The sequence below is a fragment of the Copidosoma floridanum genome, unplaced genomic scaffold (genome assembly GCF_036245765.1).
Source record: "Copidosoma floridanum isolate Cflo_tuat_1 unplaced genomic scaffold, Cflo_Japanese_pri ptg000009l, whole genome shotgun sequence".
Classification (NCBI taxonomy): domain Eukaryota; kingdom Metazoa; phylum Arthropoda; class Insecta; order Hymenoptera; family Encyrtidae; genus Copidosoma; species Copidosoma floridanum.
This window is the reverse complement of record NW_028321886.1, coordinates 10,206,430-10,229,785: the sequence shown is the minus strand read 5'-3', so window position 1 is coordinate 10,229,785 and position 23,356 is coordinate 10,206,430. Positions and strand designations below refer to the sequence as shown.

The following is a 23,356-nucleotide window of genomic DNA, read 5'->3' as shown; positions in this document are numbered from 1 at the left end:
TCTGTAAAGCCTTTCCTGTAAATTAAAATGTGTAATGCAAATACTTTAAATTAATTGTACGGTTGTTGTAAACAGTAGTTTGAACAAAATTTTGAATGTTTCAAAATATGTCATATTCAAATATATATAAATCCAACGTAAAAATCTGAGGAGATGATATTTTATTGCTAGCCAACAGTTCAATCGAATTTGTTTTTTTTCGACAACTTTTTCGCGTTTCATGCATATTTTTAATGAAAAGCAAGAATTTCCAACAGTGCCATGAGATGGTATTAAGAATAAGATGGTATAATATAAGAATTTAGCTGACGATTCCACTAGTTTTAGACTAATGAGATCATGTCTCACAAAGGAATTTTTACTATAAATCGCATCACCGGCAAACTTGCTTACAAAATATTAAAAAAGAAAAAAAAAAAAAAGAAAAAAAAAAAAAAAAAACCACAGCGCTTTCAAATAGATAAATGCCGAATGATACTATGTTTGATTTTTTTAGCATAAAATGATGTTGAATATGGTCATGACAGTTGTAACAGTGATGAAATAAGGCAATAGGTTGATAGATTGGTAATAGGTCAACTATGGGAATAAACCGTCAATAATGATGTGGCGATGGAAAAAAATACACATATATACACATACGAATAATGTGTAACTGATATTCAGTAACTTGTTAAAACTTAAAAAAAAAAAGACACATCAGGCACACAAATAATGTTCGATACACAGAAAAAAAACAGTCTCAACACGTGTTATAGGCGTGTCTTAACGTGCTTAGTTCTTTGAAGTAGATGCTAAATTTCGTCAAGTAAAAAGCTAGTAGAGGAGTAATAGATATATTGGAAAGTAGAAAACGTTTGAAAACAAGAATATGGGAAAGGAGAAAATTTTATTTCGTAATTGTGGAAAAGGATAATATGTAAATTTTGGGAAAGCTAATTGGCTTATTTGTGTCTCACCTGCGACCTCGCTCGTTCTTCAAAGTGCCGCCATACTTGTTTCGCGTCCCGATCAGGTCAATAATCTCGGGGATACAACTGGCGAATATGGCCTACACCACGTGATAGAAAAAAACAGAATACAACACTCGCATCAATACACTTAACAGTGGGCATGATCGTTATTGATTTCATATTTTTATTTTTATCTATTTAATTTTTATATTTTATTACTTTTTAATTTGTTAAAATGAAATTGAATTTTTCAGCTTTTTATAATAAATTTTCCGATAGTATTTGATCCACACTGGAAGGATTCATGATAGCTTTTTGATTTATATTAAATCGTTGTAACTTGATAAAAAAATTATCAATTTAATTGTATGAATCATTATTTTATAATTTGCATGGACGTATATCTGCATGGCAAGGCTTTACAATTGACAATACAGAATTGTGTAACAATATTATTTATTTTTTATATTGATGCTTTTAAAAAATCATCATTTCTTGGAATCACTAACAATAATAGAAATGCTAGTAATAATAGTTGTCATTATTACTATATTTCAAAAATGTGACAATATTATTTTTATAATAGAAGATGCGTACCGTCGTTTACATCGACTATTACGACTGAGCAGCTACAAGGCAGCGCGGCAACTCATAGAGACACGATCAGACAGTGCTGTACCACTATGCGTGCCACGGCCCATTTATATAATATATATCTATTATGTGTGCTTGTGTCTTAGGCTATCTCATCGCAAAATTTTATAAAATAAAAATAATTAAAGATTATGACTAATCAGTGGATAAACAATTAGTAATGAATCAACGTTAACATTAGAAATAGGGGCTGCCGTTAGTATTAATAATAATTGTATTTGAAATCAAAATTGAATTGAATTTTATTAATTTAGTGATAAATAAATGGGTGAAAAAAAAGTATGCGTGAAATAAGTGAACACAGATCATAATGGATTAAAAATTTTTTTTGGACTACTTCTAAATCCTAGTTTCCTACGTCTATATTTTTTACTGCTATAGTTTTTATTTTTACTCTTATCATATGTTTTATAGTTATTCATTTTACTATTTTTATTGATATTTATATTATGATTGTTCTTGTTGTTATTATTATTAGCATTATCATGTTAAAAGTAATCTTAGATACAGTCAATTGTGTGCTACGGGTGCCAACATGTCTATATCTAATAATAATAATAATAATTATAATAAAGTTCGTGGATAGGTCGTTGCAGGTAATACACATGGTACACATCGTTGTCGTTCACTCGTTAGCGTTTTTCTTTCTAGTTTTTCTTGGTTTTTACATTATATAATCCATTTCCTAATCACAGCTTTTATCTGATTTACATATCCCTTTGACTTAACATTAACGTGAATAATATTTTCTTAATTCCGATTCCTCTTTCCTTATGTACTACATAATTATGTATTATCAGTTTTCCAAAAATAATTTAGGTTGTATTAGTGCTTAGAACTTAAAATGCTTTTTCCTCTCTTTATAAAGAAAGAAAGCAAAAATGAGAGTGGAAGGGAGAGATAGAGAAAGAGAGAGAGAGAGACAGAGAGTAGAGAAAGAAAACAAGAAAGAGAGAGAGAGCGCGTATGTCTTTTAATTCCTGACGGTTTAAGTTGTATGCGTGCATGTGTACATGTATTTTTTTTATCCGTACGCAAAACTTTTAAAGCATATAACGCGGCACTTAGACTCTAAAACTGATAATTTTTCTCGAAACACAAATGTTCGGTATCTTGAAACTTGTCAAGTTAAAGAATCATAAATGTAACGAATGAGCATATTGCATCTTATCTTTATCCATTTATTCAATATTTTTTAATAATCTATTACTGAATTATTGTAATTTATTTTTTCGGATTATAACTGAATCGACAAAATTTTTGATAAACTCCTGTTTAATGCTATTTTTTAAAAGTTTTTGCTCATACTAATACATTTTTAAATTATTTTTTTAGATCGAAATTAAATTTTTCGATTTTTACTTATCTTCTCTCTCTTTTAAGTTTCAAGAGTACACTTCTCTAACTTATTATTAAGGCATTGAAGAACACGTTGTTAGAAAAAACTGAATTGCTTATAAAGTATACAGATTTATATATTATAAATCTTACAATTGTAAGACAAAAACTTTTTTCAGATTAACTGTGGAGCTTTCAAATACAATTAAAACAAAGTTTGAGAAACAACTTTTTCGGCTAAATAAAAAATCTTGAAAATTAAATAACTTAAATTGGAAAAAGTTGAGTAGTTTATACAAAACGTTCATAATGAGCAGCTACATAGAGAAGCAAAAACAAAAATTAAAAATCTTGAATCCTTGAAGTTACTGCCGGTTTCTAAGATACGACTAATTGTATTTACATAGGTAGACATTTTTTCAAATTATATATATATATATCTGTGTAAATATACATGTAAATATTTTAACACCATTAAAAACATTTCTGATCAGTCATTAGGAAAAATTTATCATGTATCGGCAAAAGTATTTTACTACGAGGTTGGAACATATTCATTTGTCAAAAATAATTTTTTATAATCTGTGTAATACCTCCCTCTAGTAGTTGTCTTACATTTTCAAGATAGCGACATTACGACTCAATCATTAATTACAAAGAAATAAAAAAACCTGTCATGAAAATGAAGAACAAACAAACACGATTTATTTAATGTATTGTAACGTACTACGTTGCATTTTAATGAATGATGACTTCCACACTTGCACCCCAACTACGGTAGACAATCGAAAGATTTTATTTGCTCAGCTTGTAATTACGCATATAATTATAATAATAATAATAATAATAATAATAATAATAATAATAATAATAATAATAATAATAGTTTTTCTTTGTTCGGAACCTAGTTTTAGCGTAAGTGTGTAGTGTGTGTGAGTGTATCTGTTGGTGTTATTTCGTTTTCAAGTGCTTGTGAGCGCAAGAGGTAAAACTTTTTAGACTAAAAAGCCTTACACGAGCGATATCTGGCGTAAATGGCTATACCGAACGGAGACACGGATGAACGATGTAAGTGACACGACGGTTGTTGCATACGCAATTGTAACCTCTTGACGGAGTCTTAATTTGTTATGGTCGATGCGATGAACAAGGTATAGCGCGGATATAATGTACAAGCAGGATTTTTCTATTTTTTAATTATTTTTACTCTATCACACCACCAAGTTTACATTCGCGGTAATATAACGCATGCTGTAGCATGATATGGAGACTTTATTCTATCAACTATAAATAAAACAAAAACGATCGAAGTGAGAAAAGTAAGAAAGAGGTAAAGAGTAGAGATAGAGTCAGACAAAATGTAGATTGTACATATAATAAAAAAAGATCAGCATTAAAATCAGAAATAGATCAGAAACAAACATTAGTATTTTTGTATATATATATGTAAGAAAAATTTCCAGTAGAATTTTATACTTAAATTAGTTATGTACCAAAGTAGTACCATAATAGTACCATACCAAAGTAACCGAGCTGCTAAAATTCTATGTTTACGGAATAGAGATAGAGAGAAAAGACAGTGAATAATAATAATAATGATAATAACAATCTAATTCTACTGATTTATATGTATAATATCACGAATATTTACGCAGACGCGTGCCCGATTCAATAATATATATATTACGTATAAAAATGCATGCGAAGCGGATTTTACAATCTTTGTCTCAACTATGTATAGTATTCTATTATTTTGTATTACTGCTGTTTTGTTGTTGCAGCTGATGTTGTTATTGTTGTTGCGTTGTTGCTAGTTATGTTTATTTGTTTAATAATTTTGTTCAGTTCGTTTTGTTAGTGATGGTAGAAATCCATTTGTATTAACGGAATTGTACGTATTCACGTAGATTTCTACATGAAAATTAGTAGGATGTTACTAGAAAAAGTAAAAAAAAAAATCGCTTCAAAAAAAAGTCATATAAGAGTCATCATAAATCCACTGAAAGTACTATTAGTAATTATTGATGGAGACTCTGAACGCCAGAGCTGTCTTTGAGTGCAAAATTTTATGAAATGAGAAAAGTGAGATTAATGCCAAAGTACTATCAAAATTTAAATAATACGTATTTATATTAACACGTGTGTAATGTTGACTGGCTATTTAAAAATGGTTTGGTTTCATTGCTTTTACTAAAATCAATAAAAAAATAGCAATATTTTTTATGATCAAAAATTAATTAAAAAATGTGAACAAAAAAAATTTCTTTTTATATTCCTATAAAATATTATGTAAATGCATATCGATTCCGAAACAGTGTGTTCATCGCTACATTGCTCGAATTTGAGTGTATTTGTTCATGTGTACATGTAAGAGTATATTTAGTAGGTATCTGTGTATTCACATTATAATTATTTATATTTATCTCCGAACGTGGCAAAGTAAGCACGAATCCGTGTACGCATTGACCGGCTTAAAACGTTCCAAGGCTCTTAGGATTGCTAGGAACGTTCCTAGAAACTCTAAGGGCTTTGCACCTTAGTCTTTTCTTCCCGAGAACGCGTTTTTATCCGAGCGCATAAGGTCAACCCAAAGTGCTTTTAAGTCTAGTTTTTTATTTGTATTATTTATTTATTAATTATTTTTTTTGCAACAGCAAGTAGATTAACAGTACAATAGTTGTTCGTTTGTTTTTAAACCTTTAATCAGCAAAAATACGATCAAGCATTTAGTACATGAAGGTTGGGCTGCTTTCAAACCATCACCTTGGATCTGCTCCGGCGCTCGGGCTACGGCTTGTAAAACGAATTTATGTGAAAATATATAATATCCAGGGACGTTTTACATTTATTTATAATTATTCGTGAACACAAAGTTGATTAGTATTGTTTGAGTATGTGACTTGATCTTCGTTATACCGTACTTTAGCGTGCTGTAAAAAGTTTATTGTTCTATGATAAATATCAAGCAAAGTAATGGCGCGCGCGTGTGTGTGCGTAAAAGATTTAAAAAGTGGTAAAAAAAGCAGTGAATCATCACATGAACTTTAAAATCATAAACTGGAGGTCGTTCATAGGAGGGAGTGAAAGGAGGATTTTGGAATGTTATGCAAAACAAGAAACAAAAAAGTGGTTGAGATACGTATGTGCGAGCTTCTTTGTGATGTGTAAAAAATTTCAGGATGCAAACTTCTAATACAGATACTTGAATTTCCTAAGTGATAGCAATTCCCACACTATTTTGAAAAGCTAGAAATTTGTATAGCAGCCGTGACACAAAACTTTCTTTCATGATAAAATTCTGTAAATTAATTACTCAAAGTATAGCATAAATTTTTGTAACTCGTTACATCAATAAATTGGAAAAAACTAATGCTTATTTAAAATTAAAAAAAAAAAAAAAATTAGTCTTACGTATTAATAATGAATTTATTTATAGCATGTCTTGATGTCTGAGAGAAAAATACGCTCCCAAGTACTTCAATAGTATATTTTCTTAAATAGAAACTTATCTAATATAATTTTTTTCATTCGTATTACAATCTTTAGTTCATTGAATTTTATAATGTTTGAGAATGATTATTTGATAGAAAGTTATTATTACATAGCTGAAAATTCCAGAGTTCGATATTATCCAATAATTAAAATTTTTTTAATTAATGCATAGAAAACAATAGCTGTTCATATTTTTGATCAAAAGTTACGAGAGAATAAAAAATTTATGATGATTCTCATTCAAATAATCTTATCATTCTATTAACATTCCGAAAATTGATGTTAAAAAATATTGAGCTATTCGAACGTTACAGAGCATACCCATACAGTTTCACTTACATTGAAAAAAAATTTTTTTTTTAGTTATTGCAATTTTTTGAAACAATTTATTTAGTATAAAAATAAATTGTTCATAATGTTCAAAACAGTAAAAAAAACATACACACATCAAATTTATAAATACATCATATATTATATACTCTTTTCTTTTATCTAGAGGAGAAACATTAATAGTTATATTATATAAGACTTATAAACTTTGCTTTATGTCACTTCGCTATCCGTTTTAAAAATCACTACTATTTTGAAACTACCACTTCGGATGAATAAGGATGCAAGGATGGATATCCAAATAATCTCGTATGTATAAATTGACGTCATAGGAAAAGCTAAATTAGGGAGGAAATGATGAAAAAAAAAAATTAGTAACAGGTGAGTGAGTGTTGGTCCTGAGAGAAAGCTAGACCCGAAAATTAAGTTGGAGAGAGGGGTGTTGGAAGAGTGGAGAAGGAAGAGGCATCTTACATGATAAAAAAATAAATTTTAATTTCGCATCGATTAAATATTTATTGGATTATCCACCGGCTGTATGCGTTCAGCCGGCAGAGTTGTAATTTGGGGGATACCTGCGTCCACGCTCACACTTGTACTGGCCACCGTACTTGCAGCGGCTCGCGGCGAGCTCCGTGATCTCGGGAATCCAGCTGGCGAACACCGCCTACACATCCCACAATTATATATGTTGCCATCAGACAATCAGATCAAAGAAGCGAGAGAGACGCACTCCTAATAATTCCCATCGCTCCGTTTTCTTATTTCAATAATTACTACTATATTTCTATAACTATTACTATGGATATTGTGATTATTATTATTTTTTTTTTTTTGTATCATTATTGTTACTTTTTTTTTAATTATCATTCTTATTATAATATTAGTAATAATTATTATTGTTTTTATCATGAAAGATTTTTATTAAAACTATACTGATTCTCATTTATTTTGACATAGTATTTTTTTGAACTTTACTATTTTAGTATTATTTTCATTGTTTTGTTATTTTTTTATTCAATAATAACATAGTTCGCAGTTTCACTTGTTTTTTTTGCTCCATTATTAATGCCATGCAAGAAATTATTCATGAAAAAATTGGTTAATAAAGATTTTTATTACTGCTACTGATCAAAATCTAAGGTGATCCTATTTTTAAAAAATGTAAGATTAAGTTGTTAAGTTTCAAGTCTATTTTAAGCATTTTAAAAACTTGGTTATCTGTTGCCTAAAATTAACCACTCATCCTCATGAAATTTTGTCATTCGAAAGAAGTTTTTAGAGCAGTCGTAAAGTTTGATACATATTTTAAATAAAAAATTTAAGCTTGCTTTATTAGTCTTCAAATATATACATCATCATTGCAATCAGAAAGCACTAAGTATTTGTGTTTATTGGTATTTTTGTACTGCATTACATTTGGATAAATAGCTTTCGAAATTTCAGCACTTTTCGTCTAGATCGTTTGGGAACGTGTAACCTGCCGCTGCCGCTGCACTTGTTTCTTGCGTGCTTGCTCGCGTCAAGTTTTTTTGCATATAAAAGAAAAAAATTTGATTCTCGAGAAGAAAAAAACAATAGCAAAAATAGTACCGACAAAAACGCTGAGAGTCAAAAAGTATTATTGCTATTGGATTATGTATCCGTTACATAACGTGCCCGATATATTTTTCACATGTTTAGTCCCTATCGGTTTTTAAAATGCATTTTTCTTCATTTATTTCTAGCTTTAAATTTGGTGATGTCTTTTTTCCAAACCGCTGAAAAAAGAGTATTTTTTTATTTTTTTTTTTTATTGATAAATCGATATCAAGACGTGAACAAATTTTTTACTAAATAATGTTTACAATATGTTTCAGCTATTAATATAAGTTTAATATACAAAAAATATATGTTTATATAAGTGCATTGTCAATACACATGAAATATCAGTTATGAGGAGTAATATATTTAGAAAAAACGTTAACGAACTTGTTACTTGATGTACGACCATGTAGTGTGCATTACTTATACATCTGCTGTTTTGTTTTATGGTTTATCATTTTAATTGTTTTATTTTGGATTTTAATGTTTAATATCTACATACAGATACGTACATACATGTACATATTTATAAAAAAAAAATAAATAAGAAAAATATACTGATTTAAGGAAGAAATTATAAAGAGGATGCCCACGGGTGTAAATGGCGCCAACCGCTAGAGCGCAGTCTCAAGCCGACCAATGTTCTTACGCGTTAATTTATCAAGGAGAGTGTGTATGCCATCAAAAAAACATCAAATACCTCGTTTCACGAGAAGCATACTATCGAATAGGAATTAGCAAAGTTCGCGTAACACGAGACGAAGAGCAACTCTATGTATGCATGTAATGATGATAATTCCCATTTCATAACTAAAGAACACAGCATTTAAACCATCAATCAGAATGGATGTTAATATTTTTTTTTGTGAATTAATTGGGGTATTTATTGTTATGCGCATTTATCGTTGTTAATAATTCCTATCAATGATACTTGAAATACGAGTGAAAGTAAATGTGAACCTAATGGAGCTGTTGTTTCTTAGCGTAATTGTGCATAACAGAGTGCGATCCGCTGTGATTCGAGAACTTTGCTCCAAGCCTACGAGTTCGAGAGTTGCTTCTCACGCTACGGGATCATCTGAGGCTCTGTACAAAAGCTCGCACTGCTCTTTGTTGATTGCGCGCGTTAGCATGAACAAACTCGCTTCGACTGCGCACTGGAAGTTGACGTTCTCGAATAACAACATTTTTTAAATCGTGATGTATCCAATATTTGCTTCAGTTATATCAGTTGTCGTATCCTAAATCTGTGGGTTGTAGAGGGCACATAAGTCTGTAGAGAAAGCAGCTTCGAACGCACATGACTATTGTAACGGAGTAAAAAGTATATTATACATACATCAGATATGCAGGGAAAAAAATTCAGCGAATAATAATAATAATAATAATAATAATAATAATAATAGTTATGATGTATTGAACGAATGAAGTATGAGGTGACAAGGTGTTGTTACTACATTCATACCTAATTTCACAAGCGCTTCTGGTTAGAAGCGAGTTATTCGTAACACACGAGCAAACGTATACGATATTTTGACCATGAATGTAACAAAAAAAAACATAGCCTCAAGAAACATCCTTGAGTTCGCAACAAAATAAGCTTGTTATTAAACTGCGCACAACCATGATCATCCGCGAGATAGCTGCTATACGCATGCCAAGTAAATAGTAGTAGGGATTATATCCTGGGAATACGCAAAATACTATTGAACCCTTAACGTATAAACAAGGGAGTCGTTGCTGGCTGTTCCAAACATCAATGAAAAATAGAAGCAAATCAAGCCTAAATTTGTTAAAATGGGTTTATCATTTGCCCAACTGTGGTAAAATACATTACCCCTTCACGTTATGGAGTAACAATGTTATACTTTTTGATACACAAGGATTAATGTAGTTTTCGTCACAAAAGTGCCGTCGACTCCGGGGTATTTTGCAGCTCGAGGGTCCTGTGAAGCAGGCCCGAGAGACCGTAACGTAACCCCAGATGAATTGCACTTGTGTGCCGAATACTGTTAAGCCCCTAGAAATGGTTCATCAATAAAGTAGTTTCGTTGAGAGATACGTCGTTCTTGTATATTTTAAGGTTTTATGTACGATTGTTCATGCTCTTATTTAGTTCTTTATAAGTTGAAGTCGAGACAATTCGTGTTTCATCGCAAAAATATACATACATGTATTTTTTTTTTTCAACTATCACCTACTCCACGATTGACAACATTAATTATTGTGCAACTCATAATGAATTATTAATAAGAATAATACACATAAGCTTTAACGTAATATAAAAAGTCTACTCAGCAATAAATCTTTTGTACCTATGTAGTTTACTTTCTTATCTTAATCAGCCATAGAGATCTCCTGGTACCATTTTATTACTGATAAACTGTTTACGTTTACAACACGTTTTAACTAGTTCGAATGTGTAAGTGTACCAACGTAAATACAAGTCAGTGTATTGCCATATTAAGTGTGTAATTTCCACATGATTAAGTTAAAGTTTAAGGTTTAATTATTAAATTCGTAATTGACAGTTGTAAGCAATTAATATTTTAGCGTAACATAAGTCCCACGTAGTATATAAGTGAGTATTAACTATGCAAGTTAAAGTACTTAAAATATATGCAGAAATCACACTCTCAAAAATGTAGAATTCAGAAAGTGTAGTGTACTTGTGCAGCTGTCGCACCAATCGTATACTAATAAATATTGTTTATAAACACATGTACTGCAAGGAATTAATGTAAATCAAATAACTGAATAGTTATAATTCCAGGTCACTAATTCCCCTCCCCCGAGTATAAATAATCTTAGCGCAGCCCTATGTGATACTCATGAGTTTGTGTTGGTGATTTAGAAACGAATAAAGAGTTAATAAGCGTAATTAGATATAGTGTGAAAAAGATAGTACAATACAGATTGTCAGGAAGTTGAATACAAAGTTGACCTTGGTAAACAAATTTTGCGAGCTTCTTCATGACACACATCATATTAAAACATCATTAAAACGTAATAAATGTTAGCCACGTGTATTATTATAACTGCTATTAAAATATTAAAAATAAAAATAAAAATAATTATTATTGATATAACTATCATCAAAAGATTCGCGTGAGAAATAATGACGTTAATCACTATAGGTATTATTAGACGTTAAACACAATAGTTAGTAAAAATTGATGGAATTTCAATAATATTGAGACTGATAAAAGTGTACTATAAGAAAAAAACTTTCACATTGGATTTCCATTACACAAAAGACACCAACAAAATTTGTCCATGTATCAAATACAGTTTTTTTTCTTTTCTCATATGACTCTTTTGTACTTGAAAAATTCTCACTGATTATTATATCAAAAGTTGAATAAAAATTGCATTATGAATACAGGCTTCAAAATTTGTTTACACATGGCAGCAGCGTTCACATGTAATTAATTGGAATCGTATATATTTGCTTCACATAGACAATACCTCTTTCCGTGCTCCCTTTTGTACTCGCCGCTGTACTTGGACCTATTGCCTACGAGCTCTATTATCTCGGGTATGCTACTAGCAAACATGGCCTGCAAATACAAAATGATAACTGCAGAAGAACGAAAGCCCCAGTGTAAGCAGCTTCAACCTCGTCGGGCGTGAGTTAGTTCCATGAACACTATCGGATTTATGTCGATGCATTTAAACAAATACAGTACGTGACAGTGCGTGGTATATCTAAATTAAATAATAGCAGTAACGGCAGTCATGTAGCGATCGCTATTGGCGCATTACTGCAGTATTGATGCTACTCTGTGTGCGTGTGTGCGGCATGTACAATTTTTTACCTTGGGCTATTTTTTTTTTTTTTTTTTTTTTACTTTTAAGAATGGTACAAAATTGGTCAATGAACCCTTTGATGATACTTTATTACAAATGATAAAGTAAAATGTAAAAACTTGTTTAATTATACTTTTAAAGGTAATCAACAAATAAATTCAGTTAAAGACACACTGAGAAACAGTTATTCTGGTTTTATAACCGAGCGTTGCTTTTTTTCAAAACTCATCCAAAAATATTTTTAAAATTTATTGTTTTTTAGTTATCACAAAAATAATTAATTACTTTTTTTAACTGAAAAAGTAATTGAAAATTATTTCTCGCTGTACCGTTTCTCAGCGAACACTTGTGTTATTTTTAACATGATACGTCCCAAAAATTGGTGCAAAGCATAAAATGCTGCAATCGATTAATAAGCCTATACGCTAACACAACAGTAAATAAATCATATGGTTTTTTGTGTGGAGGTAAATTTATCAGTGTCAACTTTACCTATTCCTTTTGTCAACTCCCCCAGTCTCCTCTATTTACTTGAAATCAGAGTGTACATTCGCTTAAGTGGAAAATTAGAAATGCCCACAGATTCCAGAGAACCTTATAAAATTCTTAGAACACGTTAATTAAAATTTTAGGGATTCGTATTATAAGTGCGAGAGCAAGAAAATTTTACATTTTCCCTTTTGAATCGTGCTTTATTTACTGAATGCACATAAAAAATTAGATTTGAAATATCCCAACATTGTGTTAAAAAATGAGAAAGTAAGTTGTTAAATATATGAATAAATAATTTAATGCTGAAAACAAAATCACTTGAGCTACCTCAAGTGAAGTAAAAAACGATGCAACATTATACAATACTTATTGTATGTGACTCATAATATGCTGAAACACTAACAAAAGCAACAAGTGGCCACTAAAGCATGAAATAAAAATGTTTTTAATAATAAGAACAATAGCGAAAGATTAATTTCGAATAATTGGCTAAGCAGATGGCAAATAGTACAAAAAAGATAAAGAGACAGTTTAAACTTTTTTTCTTGTTTTTTATGATTCACAGAAAATTTAGAAAGAAAAATTAAATTTTTATCATAATCTCAATTGCGTCATATAGCAATTATTTCTTCGTAATTAATTTTGGTAGCATTTAAACACTTGTTGTATTACTTGATTAATAATTTTAATTATTTTAAATAGTTATCGTATAATATGTACGCTTAAGTTGAACTTTAAATGCTTCCTTTAATGTACAATCATTTTATAATTGAAAATAAATATATATTCACAGTTGTACTCTTTGATAATGTGTAATTTAACGTTTGCGGATTTTATTATTTTGAAATTAATTAAAAGACTAAATTTTCCTTTGCCAATTTTCAAAAGCTCTCATTGATCATGTTAAGTAGAAAGATTATATCGACAAGCTATTACACTTATAACAGCCTTCATGATACTTAAATACGCTTGTATACTGTGAAAGACTTAATGACAAAATATTCAATGTAGCACTCAAAAATTGTTTATTTCGCCATTCAAATTATAGCATGGATAAAAATTGTTTCAGTGGATTTTGTTGAACACGTTTTAGGCCTCAATAAAATGTTAATAAAACGCTACAAGGGAAATGATAGTCACGGTAGCAGTAAGTGATGGCGAGAGAAGTTACATTGGTCTCAGGAGTTACAATTGTACAAGATGTCTAAAACATTAAGTACTATTTGCACGAGTTGTGAATATCGAAATTTATGTGTAATATTCTTGTAATTTTATTTTCTTACAACTTGTTTTTTCGATGTTACCGTAAAATTTAACGATTTCTTTTGATTGATAAATAATTTATGTTGTCAATTTGTTGGTTCTTGGACTTTTTCTCGTGCAAAAGTTCATCAATCATCTCGACTCAAATTAAAAAATAATAGCATAGCTTTCGATCAATGTTAATTAAGCAGGAAATTGTTTCAATAATCAAACAACATTTACATAAACTTAAGTCTTGTGTATTAAGTAACAAATACATTATTTTTCTTGGTTATACATATTTAAATTGAAAAAAATGTCACATGGAGGATGTAGTAAGCGGGTTAATAGTTATGCAAGCAATTAAAAACTGTCATTCTTGGGTAATTTTGCCCATTGGTTATCAGTTTGGATTTTCTTCTGCATACATACGAAGACAGGCGGAAACGTACACATAAGAAATATTAAGAAGTAAAGCTTGTATCGAAAAAAACTTTTCAACTGCAACCAAATTCTTATTTTATTCTTTGAATTGTACCGATACTCGTATAATAAGAAGAAAAAAAAAAAAAAAAAAAAAAAAAAAAAAAAAAAAAAAAAAAAATTGATCCGAGTAGTTTTAATGGTTGGAGGACGGCAGTTCCTCTTGAACTAAAATTACTCCATAAACTTAGCTACCAGCACTTTATTTCAGTTACATTTGTTTTCATATCCAGACTTTCGATTTTACCGTGTTTATTTGAAAAAATCTGTATATTTTAAATTATGTTTAATACTTTCGGTCCTATCAACAAATGCAACAAGCTTAACAATAAAACAGATTGAAAAGCAGTAATATTAATGAGTTCAAAAATTATATTCAAACATCTTTTTTGAAAATTTCTAAAAAATGTTTGGAAAGCACGGCAGTGAGCATGTACATGTGTTGTAAATAAAAATATAAATGACACCGTGCACTCACGGGTTCTTTTCGTACGTTAAGAATGTATAAAATGCGTACGTAAACCAAATAGCTAGAGGCCCAGCAATGCAGAGTTGAGAGAAAAGTAATGATATGTCGTATGTATACATAGAATAGGATACATGTATAAGGTAGACATCATCGCTCAATACAAAAAACACTTTTACGTACGAGGTATCTTTTTAACGATGGTATTTAAATTTTTTGGAAAAGATACGGTTTAATGTTCCTTTCGAAAAAATTGTGTTTTAAGTATATGTTTCCACAAGAAGACAAATACATTTCATGACTACAAGTCTAATTCTTTTGCTGCTTACAACATATAGCAAAAATTTCGCAAGGATTTTATATCATCGCAGCATTACAGTTAATAATAAATTAGGTTGCTCAGTTACTTGATCATGAAATTTTATAGAACTGTTTGTAAATAATGAGAATTTTTGGAAATAAAAATATTTAAAACATGTCAAAAAAATATTTAGAATTGTATTAAATTTTTTCTTCTCAAAACTACTCAATGAATGTTCTCGTTGGATTTTTTTTTGTAGTGAGCGAATTGTAATAATGATAATATTTATATTAGTCGATAAAATATGGATCAATTTTTTGGCTGTTCAGCTGTTTTGTACATGGTACATGCTTTAATTATCTGCAATAATAATTGATTAATAAAAATATATCGTATCTGAAATGAAATCTCACAGTGTCGTTTTTTATACTATATACATGGATGACTATGATAACTTTTTTTCTAATTCATCTTTTTTATTTGTTATATATTTTACAAGATTTCATTCTGAGCTCTGAAGAGAGTTCAACATTTTTGTTTATTATGTAAATAATTTCGAGCTGTAAGAAAGACAAAATATTACCCCGGTGAAAGAAATAATGCTATGAATCACATTAAAAACTAAAATAAAATCAACTTAAGTCAATAAAGTTATGATGTATCGATTTTTGTGATAAAAGTACTATTTTAGATTAAGGTGCAAAGTTATTTTGTTCGTTTCTTTACATTTATTTGTAATATCATACAAACCTGAACATTTTTTTTCTTCTTGAGGATCAAACAGTATTTGTCAAAATATAGTTATTAATGGTAATTTTTTTTTTTAACAGATACATTCATCAGATAATTAAATTATGTACACCTGAACGTATCTATGATATATTGCAAGTTAATTAAACGCAACATTAGTGGCTGATTCAGCATGGTAATAATGATGGCAATGAATTTAAAATATTTCAACATTATAAGGAAACAAATGAGTATCGAATAAAAATTGAATATGAAACAGCCAAAAAATGACCGATTTCGATCACACAAACGTACAGGTAGAGTACTACTATATGGTAGAGGTAGCCAGTGATGTTTTTTTTTTGTTATCAAATTAAGTAAAAGCAAATGTAAAAGAATATGGAATAAACAAGTTTTTATGTCGTGTATGATAATACTTGAGATGAAAACTTTTTTCTATTCTACAGTGTAATACAAGAGCATGAGAAAAATAATTGTAATATTACGTTCTTTTGCAACAATTGGAATTATTCAGTCACCATTCCTACCATAAAAGAGGAACTCAGGTGGTAAACACACATTCTCATTTTATCATTCAAAATAATTACACACTAAACTGTTAACGGGACAAATATATCTTTAGTTTAAATTCTCAGATATGTTTTTGCAAATGTGCACATTTTTATTGCTTTCCTTTCACAAATGTATGAGAGCGCCACTCATGCAAGACGCAAATGAAACTAGGAAAATGAGGTCGACACAAATTCATCTTAACAATGAAAAAAAAAATTTTTTTTTATTCTCAAAGAAACATCTGATTTAAATTATCGACCATTTCGTTTAAATACAATAAGAGTTTAACACATGTGGATGTATTTATTGTTATTTTCATTTTCATGGCTAATAAAAGCATAAACCTATAAGCTAGTCATTTGTTTGCAAAGGCTTCGTTTTCAAATTCATACCTTGCCATGCTTGAATTCGTAACTTAAAGAAAAATAAGGAAGAAATTTGGAAACAATACTTTTATCATACTACTTCGAAAGAAAATTCCGCCTCTTGATGCTGGATTGCTGAAAAATCGTATACAATCCACAGGAGGAAACAAAGACAGCCTCAGATCACAGTCTTGTTACCGTCGGCTTCACCTCGGATGTCAAATGCCTGTGATCCGAGACATTCTTTATTTTTCCTACCTAGGTGCGTAATACACTATTTAACATCGCAAGTAAGGAAATACTTTATTCAGAATAATCTGTAGTGAAAACAAAGTCTTGGCAGTAGATCTACAATTAGATTGACGTAACATTCTACGTAAACTGCATTCTTCTCCAAAAAAACTTTTTCTTCCAAAGTATAAGTGATCGTAGGTTCCTAAAACTTGCGCGCTTGAGGTTACTATTATTCTTCCATCGTGGAATGTTACACACTACGCGTATGAAAAAATTTTTACGCGTTTCGGCGTCGGTAAAGTTTTTGACGGTTCGTCGCGACAACGAACGGCTAATGTAATTTTGGGGCAGGGGAAATGGAGAAGGAAACAAGCAGATGAACATATACGAGGGCAAAAACTGGGGTAAAACTTGGCCTCAATTCATCAGTTATCGATGTTGACACTGGCTTCCGGAACATAAATCGATACCCAAAAAGTTACCTATCGCTATTGCTGCTGGTTTCTTGCGACTGATCCTTCAGCAATCTCGTCTCTCGCACATGATTTTTTAAAAATTTTTTTATATAAATTTTTGTTAGGGTAGGACTATTTAGAGCCCACAATTTTCTTTTAATTATACAAAATATTTTTAAAACTGTATAGAACAAAAAGAACCAAAAATCAGGAAGACTGAGTTATTGCAGTCGCACGAGCACTTGCCTTCTGGTTTTTCGGATTCGATTTTTTGTTTTTTTGTTTTATTTTTTTTTTACTCCAATTTTGGTGATCTGAAAATTTTGCGTCTCGTAACTGCTAGACCGCTTACGAATTTAATAATGCTCCAGCAATTATGATTTATAATAATCATCTATCTGGTATCGCTATTAGGTTTGGTAAAGCATTTGACTAGCAATTACGGAAGCAGATTGGCCAAAAACATGCGAATCAGGTATATTATATTACGTAATTACATTTTTTTTTGTATGCCTATTATAGTCAACTCGCACATTAGCCCATAACATATCACTGCCCGTATTCGTATAACCAGTTAAATAACACATTATACTGAAAGCCGCGATCATATTTACAAGTAATCAATGTGGTAAGATCAGCCAGTTTATCGTGGCTCTTGTTATATTATATTACGTCACGGGAATAATAAATGAATTTACCAATGATTAATGTAAACATCAGTAAGTAAGTAAGTTTGTACGTAAGTAAGTGAGTGAGTAAGTTAAGTAAGTGAATAAATAAGACTAAGGGAGCTCTTGCAAATGCATAGAATGAGGTAGGCTTACCAAACCGACGAGTAGAAAAAATACTAGGAATGTGCGACCGAGTACCGTCTGGCAGTAAACGTCACCATACCCGACCGTGGACATGGTCACAATCAGGAAGTACACGCACGTCCAGTACGACAGCTGCTGTGGATTCTTGAACTCGAATGGATCCCCCGAGTTTTCAAGCTGCATATATTCCAAGTGATGACGAAGACGATGTCAGTGCAGATATTGACGAAGATATAAAAAAAGAACGATATAAAATTGTGGGTAAACTCAGGCAGGACTTGTTTTTATTACAAATCTGTTTTGCCTATACTACTGTATTTCCCATCTTTTCCTAATACTACTTCTGTGCACCCTTGCATTTCCGGAACGATGGCGAGAGAACGTGCCTTTTCACGAAAAATTCTATTACTATACGTATTTTTATTTTTAACAATTATTACAATAACAAAAATTATTATTACTGTTATTATTACTCCTGCTGTTGATTTTGTTGCTATTATTGACTGTTGCTGCTGCTGCTGTTGTTGTCGTCGTCGCTCTTATAATTATTAGAATTTCAGGAATTCATCGACAATTACGAATTATTAGTGACTTAGATGTTCTAATTAAAAAAAAAAAAAACTATACCTATAATTTTCCGAATTTTATAAGATGATTGCGTTAACTTCTGCTGTATAATATCGAATAAGTATTATTAGTTTTTAAAATAAAGAAAAAAAGTAGTACTTACTAAATGAATAATACCAGCAGCCGTAAGCCACACGGAGATGAAAATGGAGACGAGCTGAGCAAGGCGAATGGAACTCGATGTCTTTAAAATGTTAAGGTACTGAAGGATATCAGGGACCGTCATCAGTCGTAAGGCTCGGAGGAACCTCAGTCCGATCCACGTCCGATCCAGATAGATCGATACGAAAGACGGTGGTATCGTAAAGTAGTCCACGAACGAATACATCTCCAGCATGAACCACAGCTTGTCACTGGCGGCGATAAACTGTAAAAGATTTATTATCATTAGGCATCACGCCGCCACCCACTTATATATTGTACTTAAACATATGTATCATGTACGAATAAAGTCGGTCTTGCAACTTATTGCAAGTTCTTCGTAGCATGGGAAAAAAGAAAGAAGGTCGCCCGAATCTTTTAGTTTTTACTTTTTGTTTTCGTGTAATTTGAAAATATAAAAATTTTTAGATGAATCAATCTTAAACAAAAGAATAAAGTGTATGGTTAAAATTCTGCTAATTATGCAGTTATGAAAAAAATCAGCCAACAATGAATAATAAATCAACAACTATTAGTCAATTTAGATCAACAATATATTAATGAATTTTTATTGACATTTGACTAGAGATATTTTTTTGGTATACTCTGGAACAATTTTACTTGTTGTTTTATCTGGCTACAAGTTATAATTTTATAACTATTTTAAGTACAACTTACATCAATATTATTATTATTATCATTATTATTATTATTATTATTATTATTATTATTATTATTATTATTATTATTATTATTACACATGCACGATACAATGTTATTTTTATCATTGTATCGTGTTACATAAAAATTTTTAGATAGTAATTTTCACTTACGCGTATAAAAAAGTAGACCATAAAAAATATATTGAAAGCTAAGTCTATCTGCTGAGTAATGTTGTTGCTCCACTTCTGGCAACGCTCCACCTCCTCGCTGCAACATAAAAAAAAAGAAAAAAAAAAAATAAGAAAGAAATACGCGAAATCGTGGTTATCAAAGGCAGATGCAGATCATTGTTTTCGAAGATTGATTTACTGCAGGATAGCTAAAAACAAGTTTAGAAGTATTTTTATGCTTAAATGAATATTTTATTAGTACAGTCTTCTGAGGGATGGGACAAAATAAAGCACGTTTTATGTCACACAATTGGTAACGAAAAAAGTTTTATCATTAAAGTATAATTAAATATGCATGCGAGTAGGTTTTAATTAATTAAGCAATTGCGTGTTATAAATATCACAAGCTATAGGTAATCGATTTGCACTGATGCATAGTTGACTATTAGCGCCTGTTATAATACGATTCAATAGTTGTGGAAACGATGGATCATAGTTTAATACATCTAAAATTTATAATTACATTGATTTTGGATAAGTAGTGACACAGATGAAAAAGTAACCTCTATAAAAAAAAAACACGTGTCTTGTACATACATGTACTTGATTGACATTGTATACGTTCTGGCTTATATTTTATAACAGTAAATTATAAGTAACTGTTTCAAAATGCCCGATCCAGGACATATAATATCGTTCAAGTAGACGTACTGGTGTTAAATAGGTATTAATAACAATTAACTACTTATTTATTAGACATTGTAAGAGAAAATCACTTAGCAAGCGGTAGTTGAATGTTGTGATTAAATCTTATTCTTATGCTACTTAATAAATATAGCATTGAATTAAATTCGTTATGTTACCTGGATGCATCGATGAAATATATTATAAGTGACGCTATACTAAGAATGAAAACTAGCACAACCTGAAACAAATAAATTATAAAAATAATGAAATAATTATTTTTGAAATAGGTTCGTATGAATATTTTAAAAGTTTTAGAGCTACATCATAAATCATAGCTATATTTATTTATGTACAGTGATGATAAAAGTATAAGTCAAGCTATGACTTCGTTAAATTTGCAATCAAAACAATTTGAGCATTCCTACGTAGTAAACGAAATTTCATGATTTCAATCATCAAGGAGATTTTTCATAATTAAACTAATTAACGCTGTCCATGTGAATCAGCGCCCGTGAAGAATTTTCAGACATCGTGATTTACTCTGATGTTAGTGCTCAGGGGAAATTTCGAAACTTGAAAAACCCTGCTTTGGATTCTCATTAATAAATAGTAATATACGCAGACGTAGGTTGACGAGTACATGACGAGTCCCATTTAATGTCACAATAATGTCCACAAATGGCCACAGCTAAGGTTGAACCGGATAAAATTGTTGGGTGCCAACTACATATTGTTCTGTATTTTTGTCTGGTTTTAATACAAACAACCTACAAGTTTTGTTGGTATTACGGGGTATTTTGTTGGTATTAGTATAATCTTTCGTTCTATCTTAAAGGTGAAAACGATTGCATGCGTGTTTTCTTTCATAGTGTAGGTATCCACCATTCAAGTCCATGCAATTTGATATTTACAACTTATGTCGAGAATCGTCTATCATTTAGCTGTAGGTGTCATTGATTGGCCATCCATCTGTATTATCTAAAGTGCCAGTTCTTGTCTAAGGACTACTTTATTCCACGTTACGTACGTCATTTTGTTACAAGAATAGAGATTAGGTGTCTCTGAAAATTTTAACGAATGAGTAATGTAAATGATGCTCTGACTATTAACTTGTATATCTTTGTCCTTTGGAATTAAAAATCCTTCAAACTCAAGTGGTACTTCTTTACTGGTGTGACTTGATGAATAATGTATGAGTTTAATTCTTCGAAAGAAATCAGCCGCAATATTCCGAAAAAGTACAAACTTCTAAGACTCGGCCCCGACCTCGGCCTTATGCGTGTGTGCACATTAGCCAAGCCGAAGTACCATTGCAACTTGTAGAAGTGAGAAAATGAAGACGACGAGCTGCAGTGTGGATTAACTCTATATCACTCGGCACCGCGTGCACGACGTATTCTTGGCCGCGAAGACGCGGCTGTCCCTCCTTGTGAGAATGGCGCTATAAATAAGCCAATTGCTAAAATAGATGCGGCCTGTGGAGCCGTGCACGAAGAGCAAAGCTTTCCTCTTGGCTGCTAGCATGAGTATACATCCATGAAGTCGAGTTCATCGAAATTATTACCTCCGCAGCTCCCCTGCTCGCACCTTTGCAACTATAAGCACTGCTACTGCTGTTCGACACAATTGTACGCTTCACAGACTCCAATGTGAAATTCTTCAATCACAAATTATTTATTTTGCAGTTGAATATTTTAAAATTATTCCACCATCTCGAAATACGTTACAGTTGAAAACATATAAGTAAAAACTGTACAGAACAAACAAATGAAAGCATGAAAAAAGCTTTACTCTTCAAAGAGTTACAATTGATTCAATGATTATTTGCTCTACACCCACGTGTTTCAGTTTTTCGTGGTCCATTGTGACAGAATACGTCGTAGACTGTTCTGTTAATCTGCAGAGAAAATCGTTGAGTTGCACGATTTCACTGAAATGTAAAGCGCAGTTTTTTTTTGTGCTCGCAGCGAGTAGGGACTCGCGCGTTTGCTTTTTATTGTCATGCTATAGCCTAGTTAATGTCGCCACGTGGACGCCATCGACAATTGCCACCGATACTCTTACTAGGTACATTATTATACTTGTTTATGGTCGAACTTGTACCATTTACACTCTGCTGTCAGTGCAGTCTTCAAATAAAAATTCAAAGTCTGTGCTTGGTGTTTTTCGTACAACTTTTTAACGTCTTGAAAGATAAATTATTCATTTACTTGGTTACCAACACATTCATTCCTTTATTTGTCCATTTGTTTGATTCAATGGCAAAAAAATTATGGAAACTCCCTTTCACGGCATGTAAAATGTTTATGAGTATGCTAATTACTTTTGCTCATGGATATCAAATATTTTTTTTAAATACTCTACAAGATATACTATGTCTTTGCACCATCTACGTACTCGTATACAATTTTTGTTAACTTTTTCCGAAAAAAAAAAAAAAAACTGACCAGCAATAGTAATAACGATGGCAAGGACGGCGATACTTCTGCGCTGCAATTGATCGTTTCAAATGTACAAGCTCGAAATCAGTGACGGGTATCGTAATGAACAAACGAAAAGATACTGGCCTTCTCAAAATTTGATATCAAAATTTTATTTGTGCGGACACACGCAAAACTATGCTCGTGCACATGGTCCTTACATTAAAATACTGTATCGTCATCGTTTGAATAACCAATGATTCGCATTTGAGTAGTCGGTGGTGAGGTATGATTAAGAGCTTCGATGTACACGATCCAGTTCAAGTTTAGAT

At 31.1% G+C, this 23,356-nt stretch overlaps 1 protein-coding gene across 4 annotated transcripts in view; it reads right to left on the bottom strand.

Annotated features, from left to right (window-relative positions):
• The window catches only part of slo (calcium-activated potassium channel slo), a 78,753-nt gene that overhangs the window by 49,090 nt on the left and 6,307 nt on the right, over positions 1-23,356 (bottom strand). For 2 of the 4 annotated variants that reach the window (XM_089589887.1, XM_089589888.1), the window contains exons 2-6: positions 20,781-20,842; positions 19,918-20,014; positions 19,047-19,310; positions 18,326-18,493; positions 11,820-11,911 (exon numbers count right to left, since the gene is read on the bottom strand). In XM_089589887.1, the coding sequence (XP_089446013.1) occupies positions 11,820-11,911; positions 18,326-18,493; positions 19,047-19,310; positions 19,918-20,014; positions 20,781-20,842 (683 nt within the window). Of the gene's footprint in view, positions 1-959; positions 1,052-11,819; positions 11,912-18,325; positions 18,494-19,046; positions 19,311-19,917; positions 20,015-20,780; positions 20,843-23,356 lie in introns of all 4 variants that reach the window. The other 2 variants (XM_089589886.1, XM_089589889.1) reach the window with 1 other exon arrangement.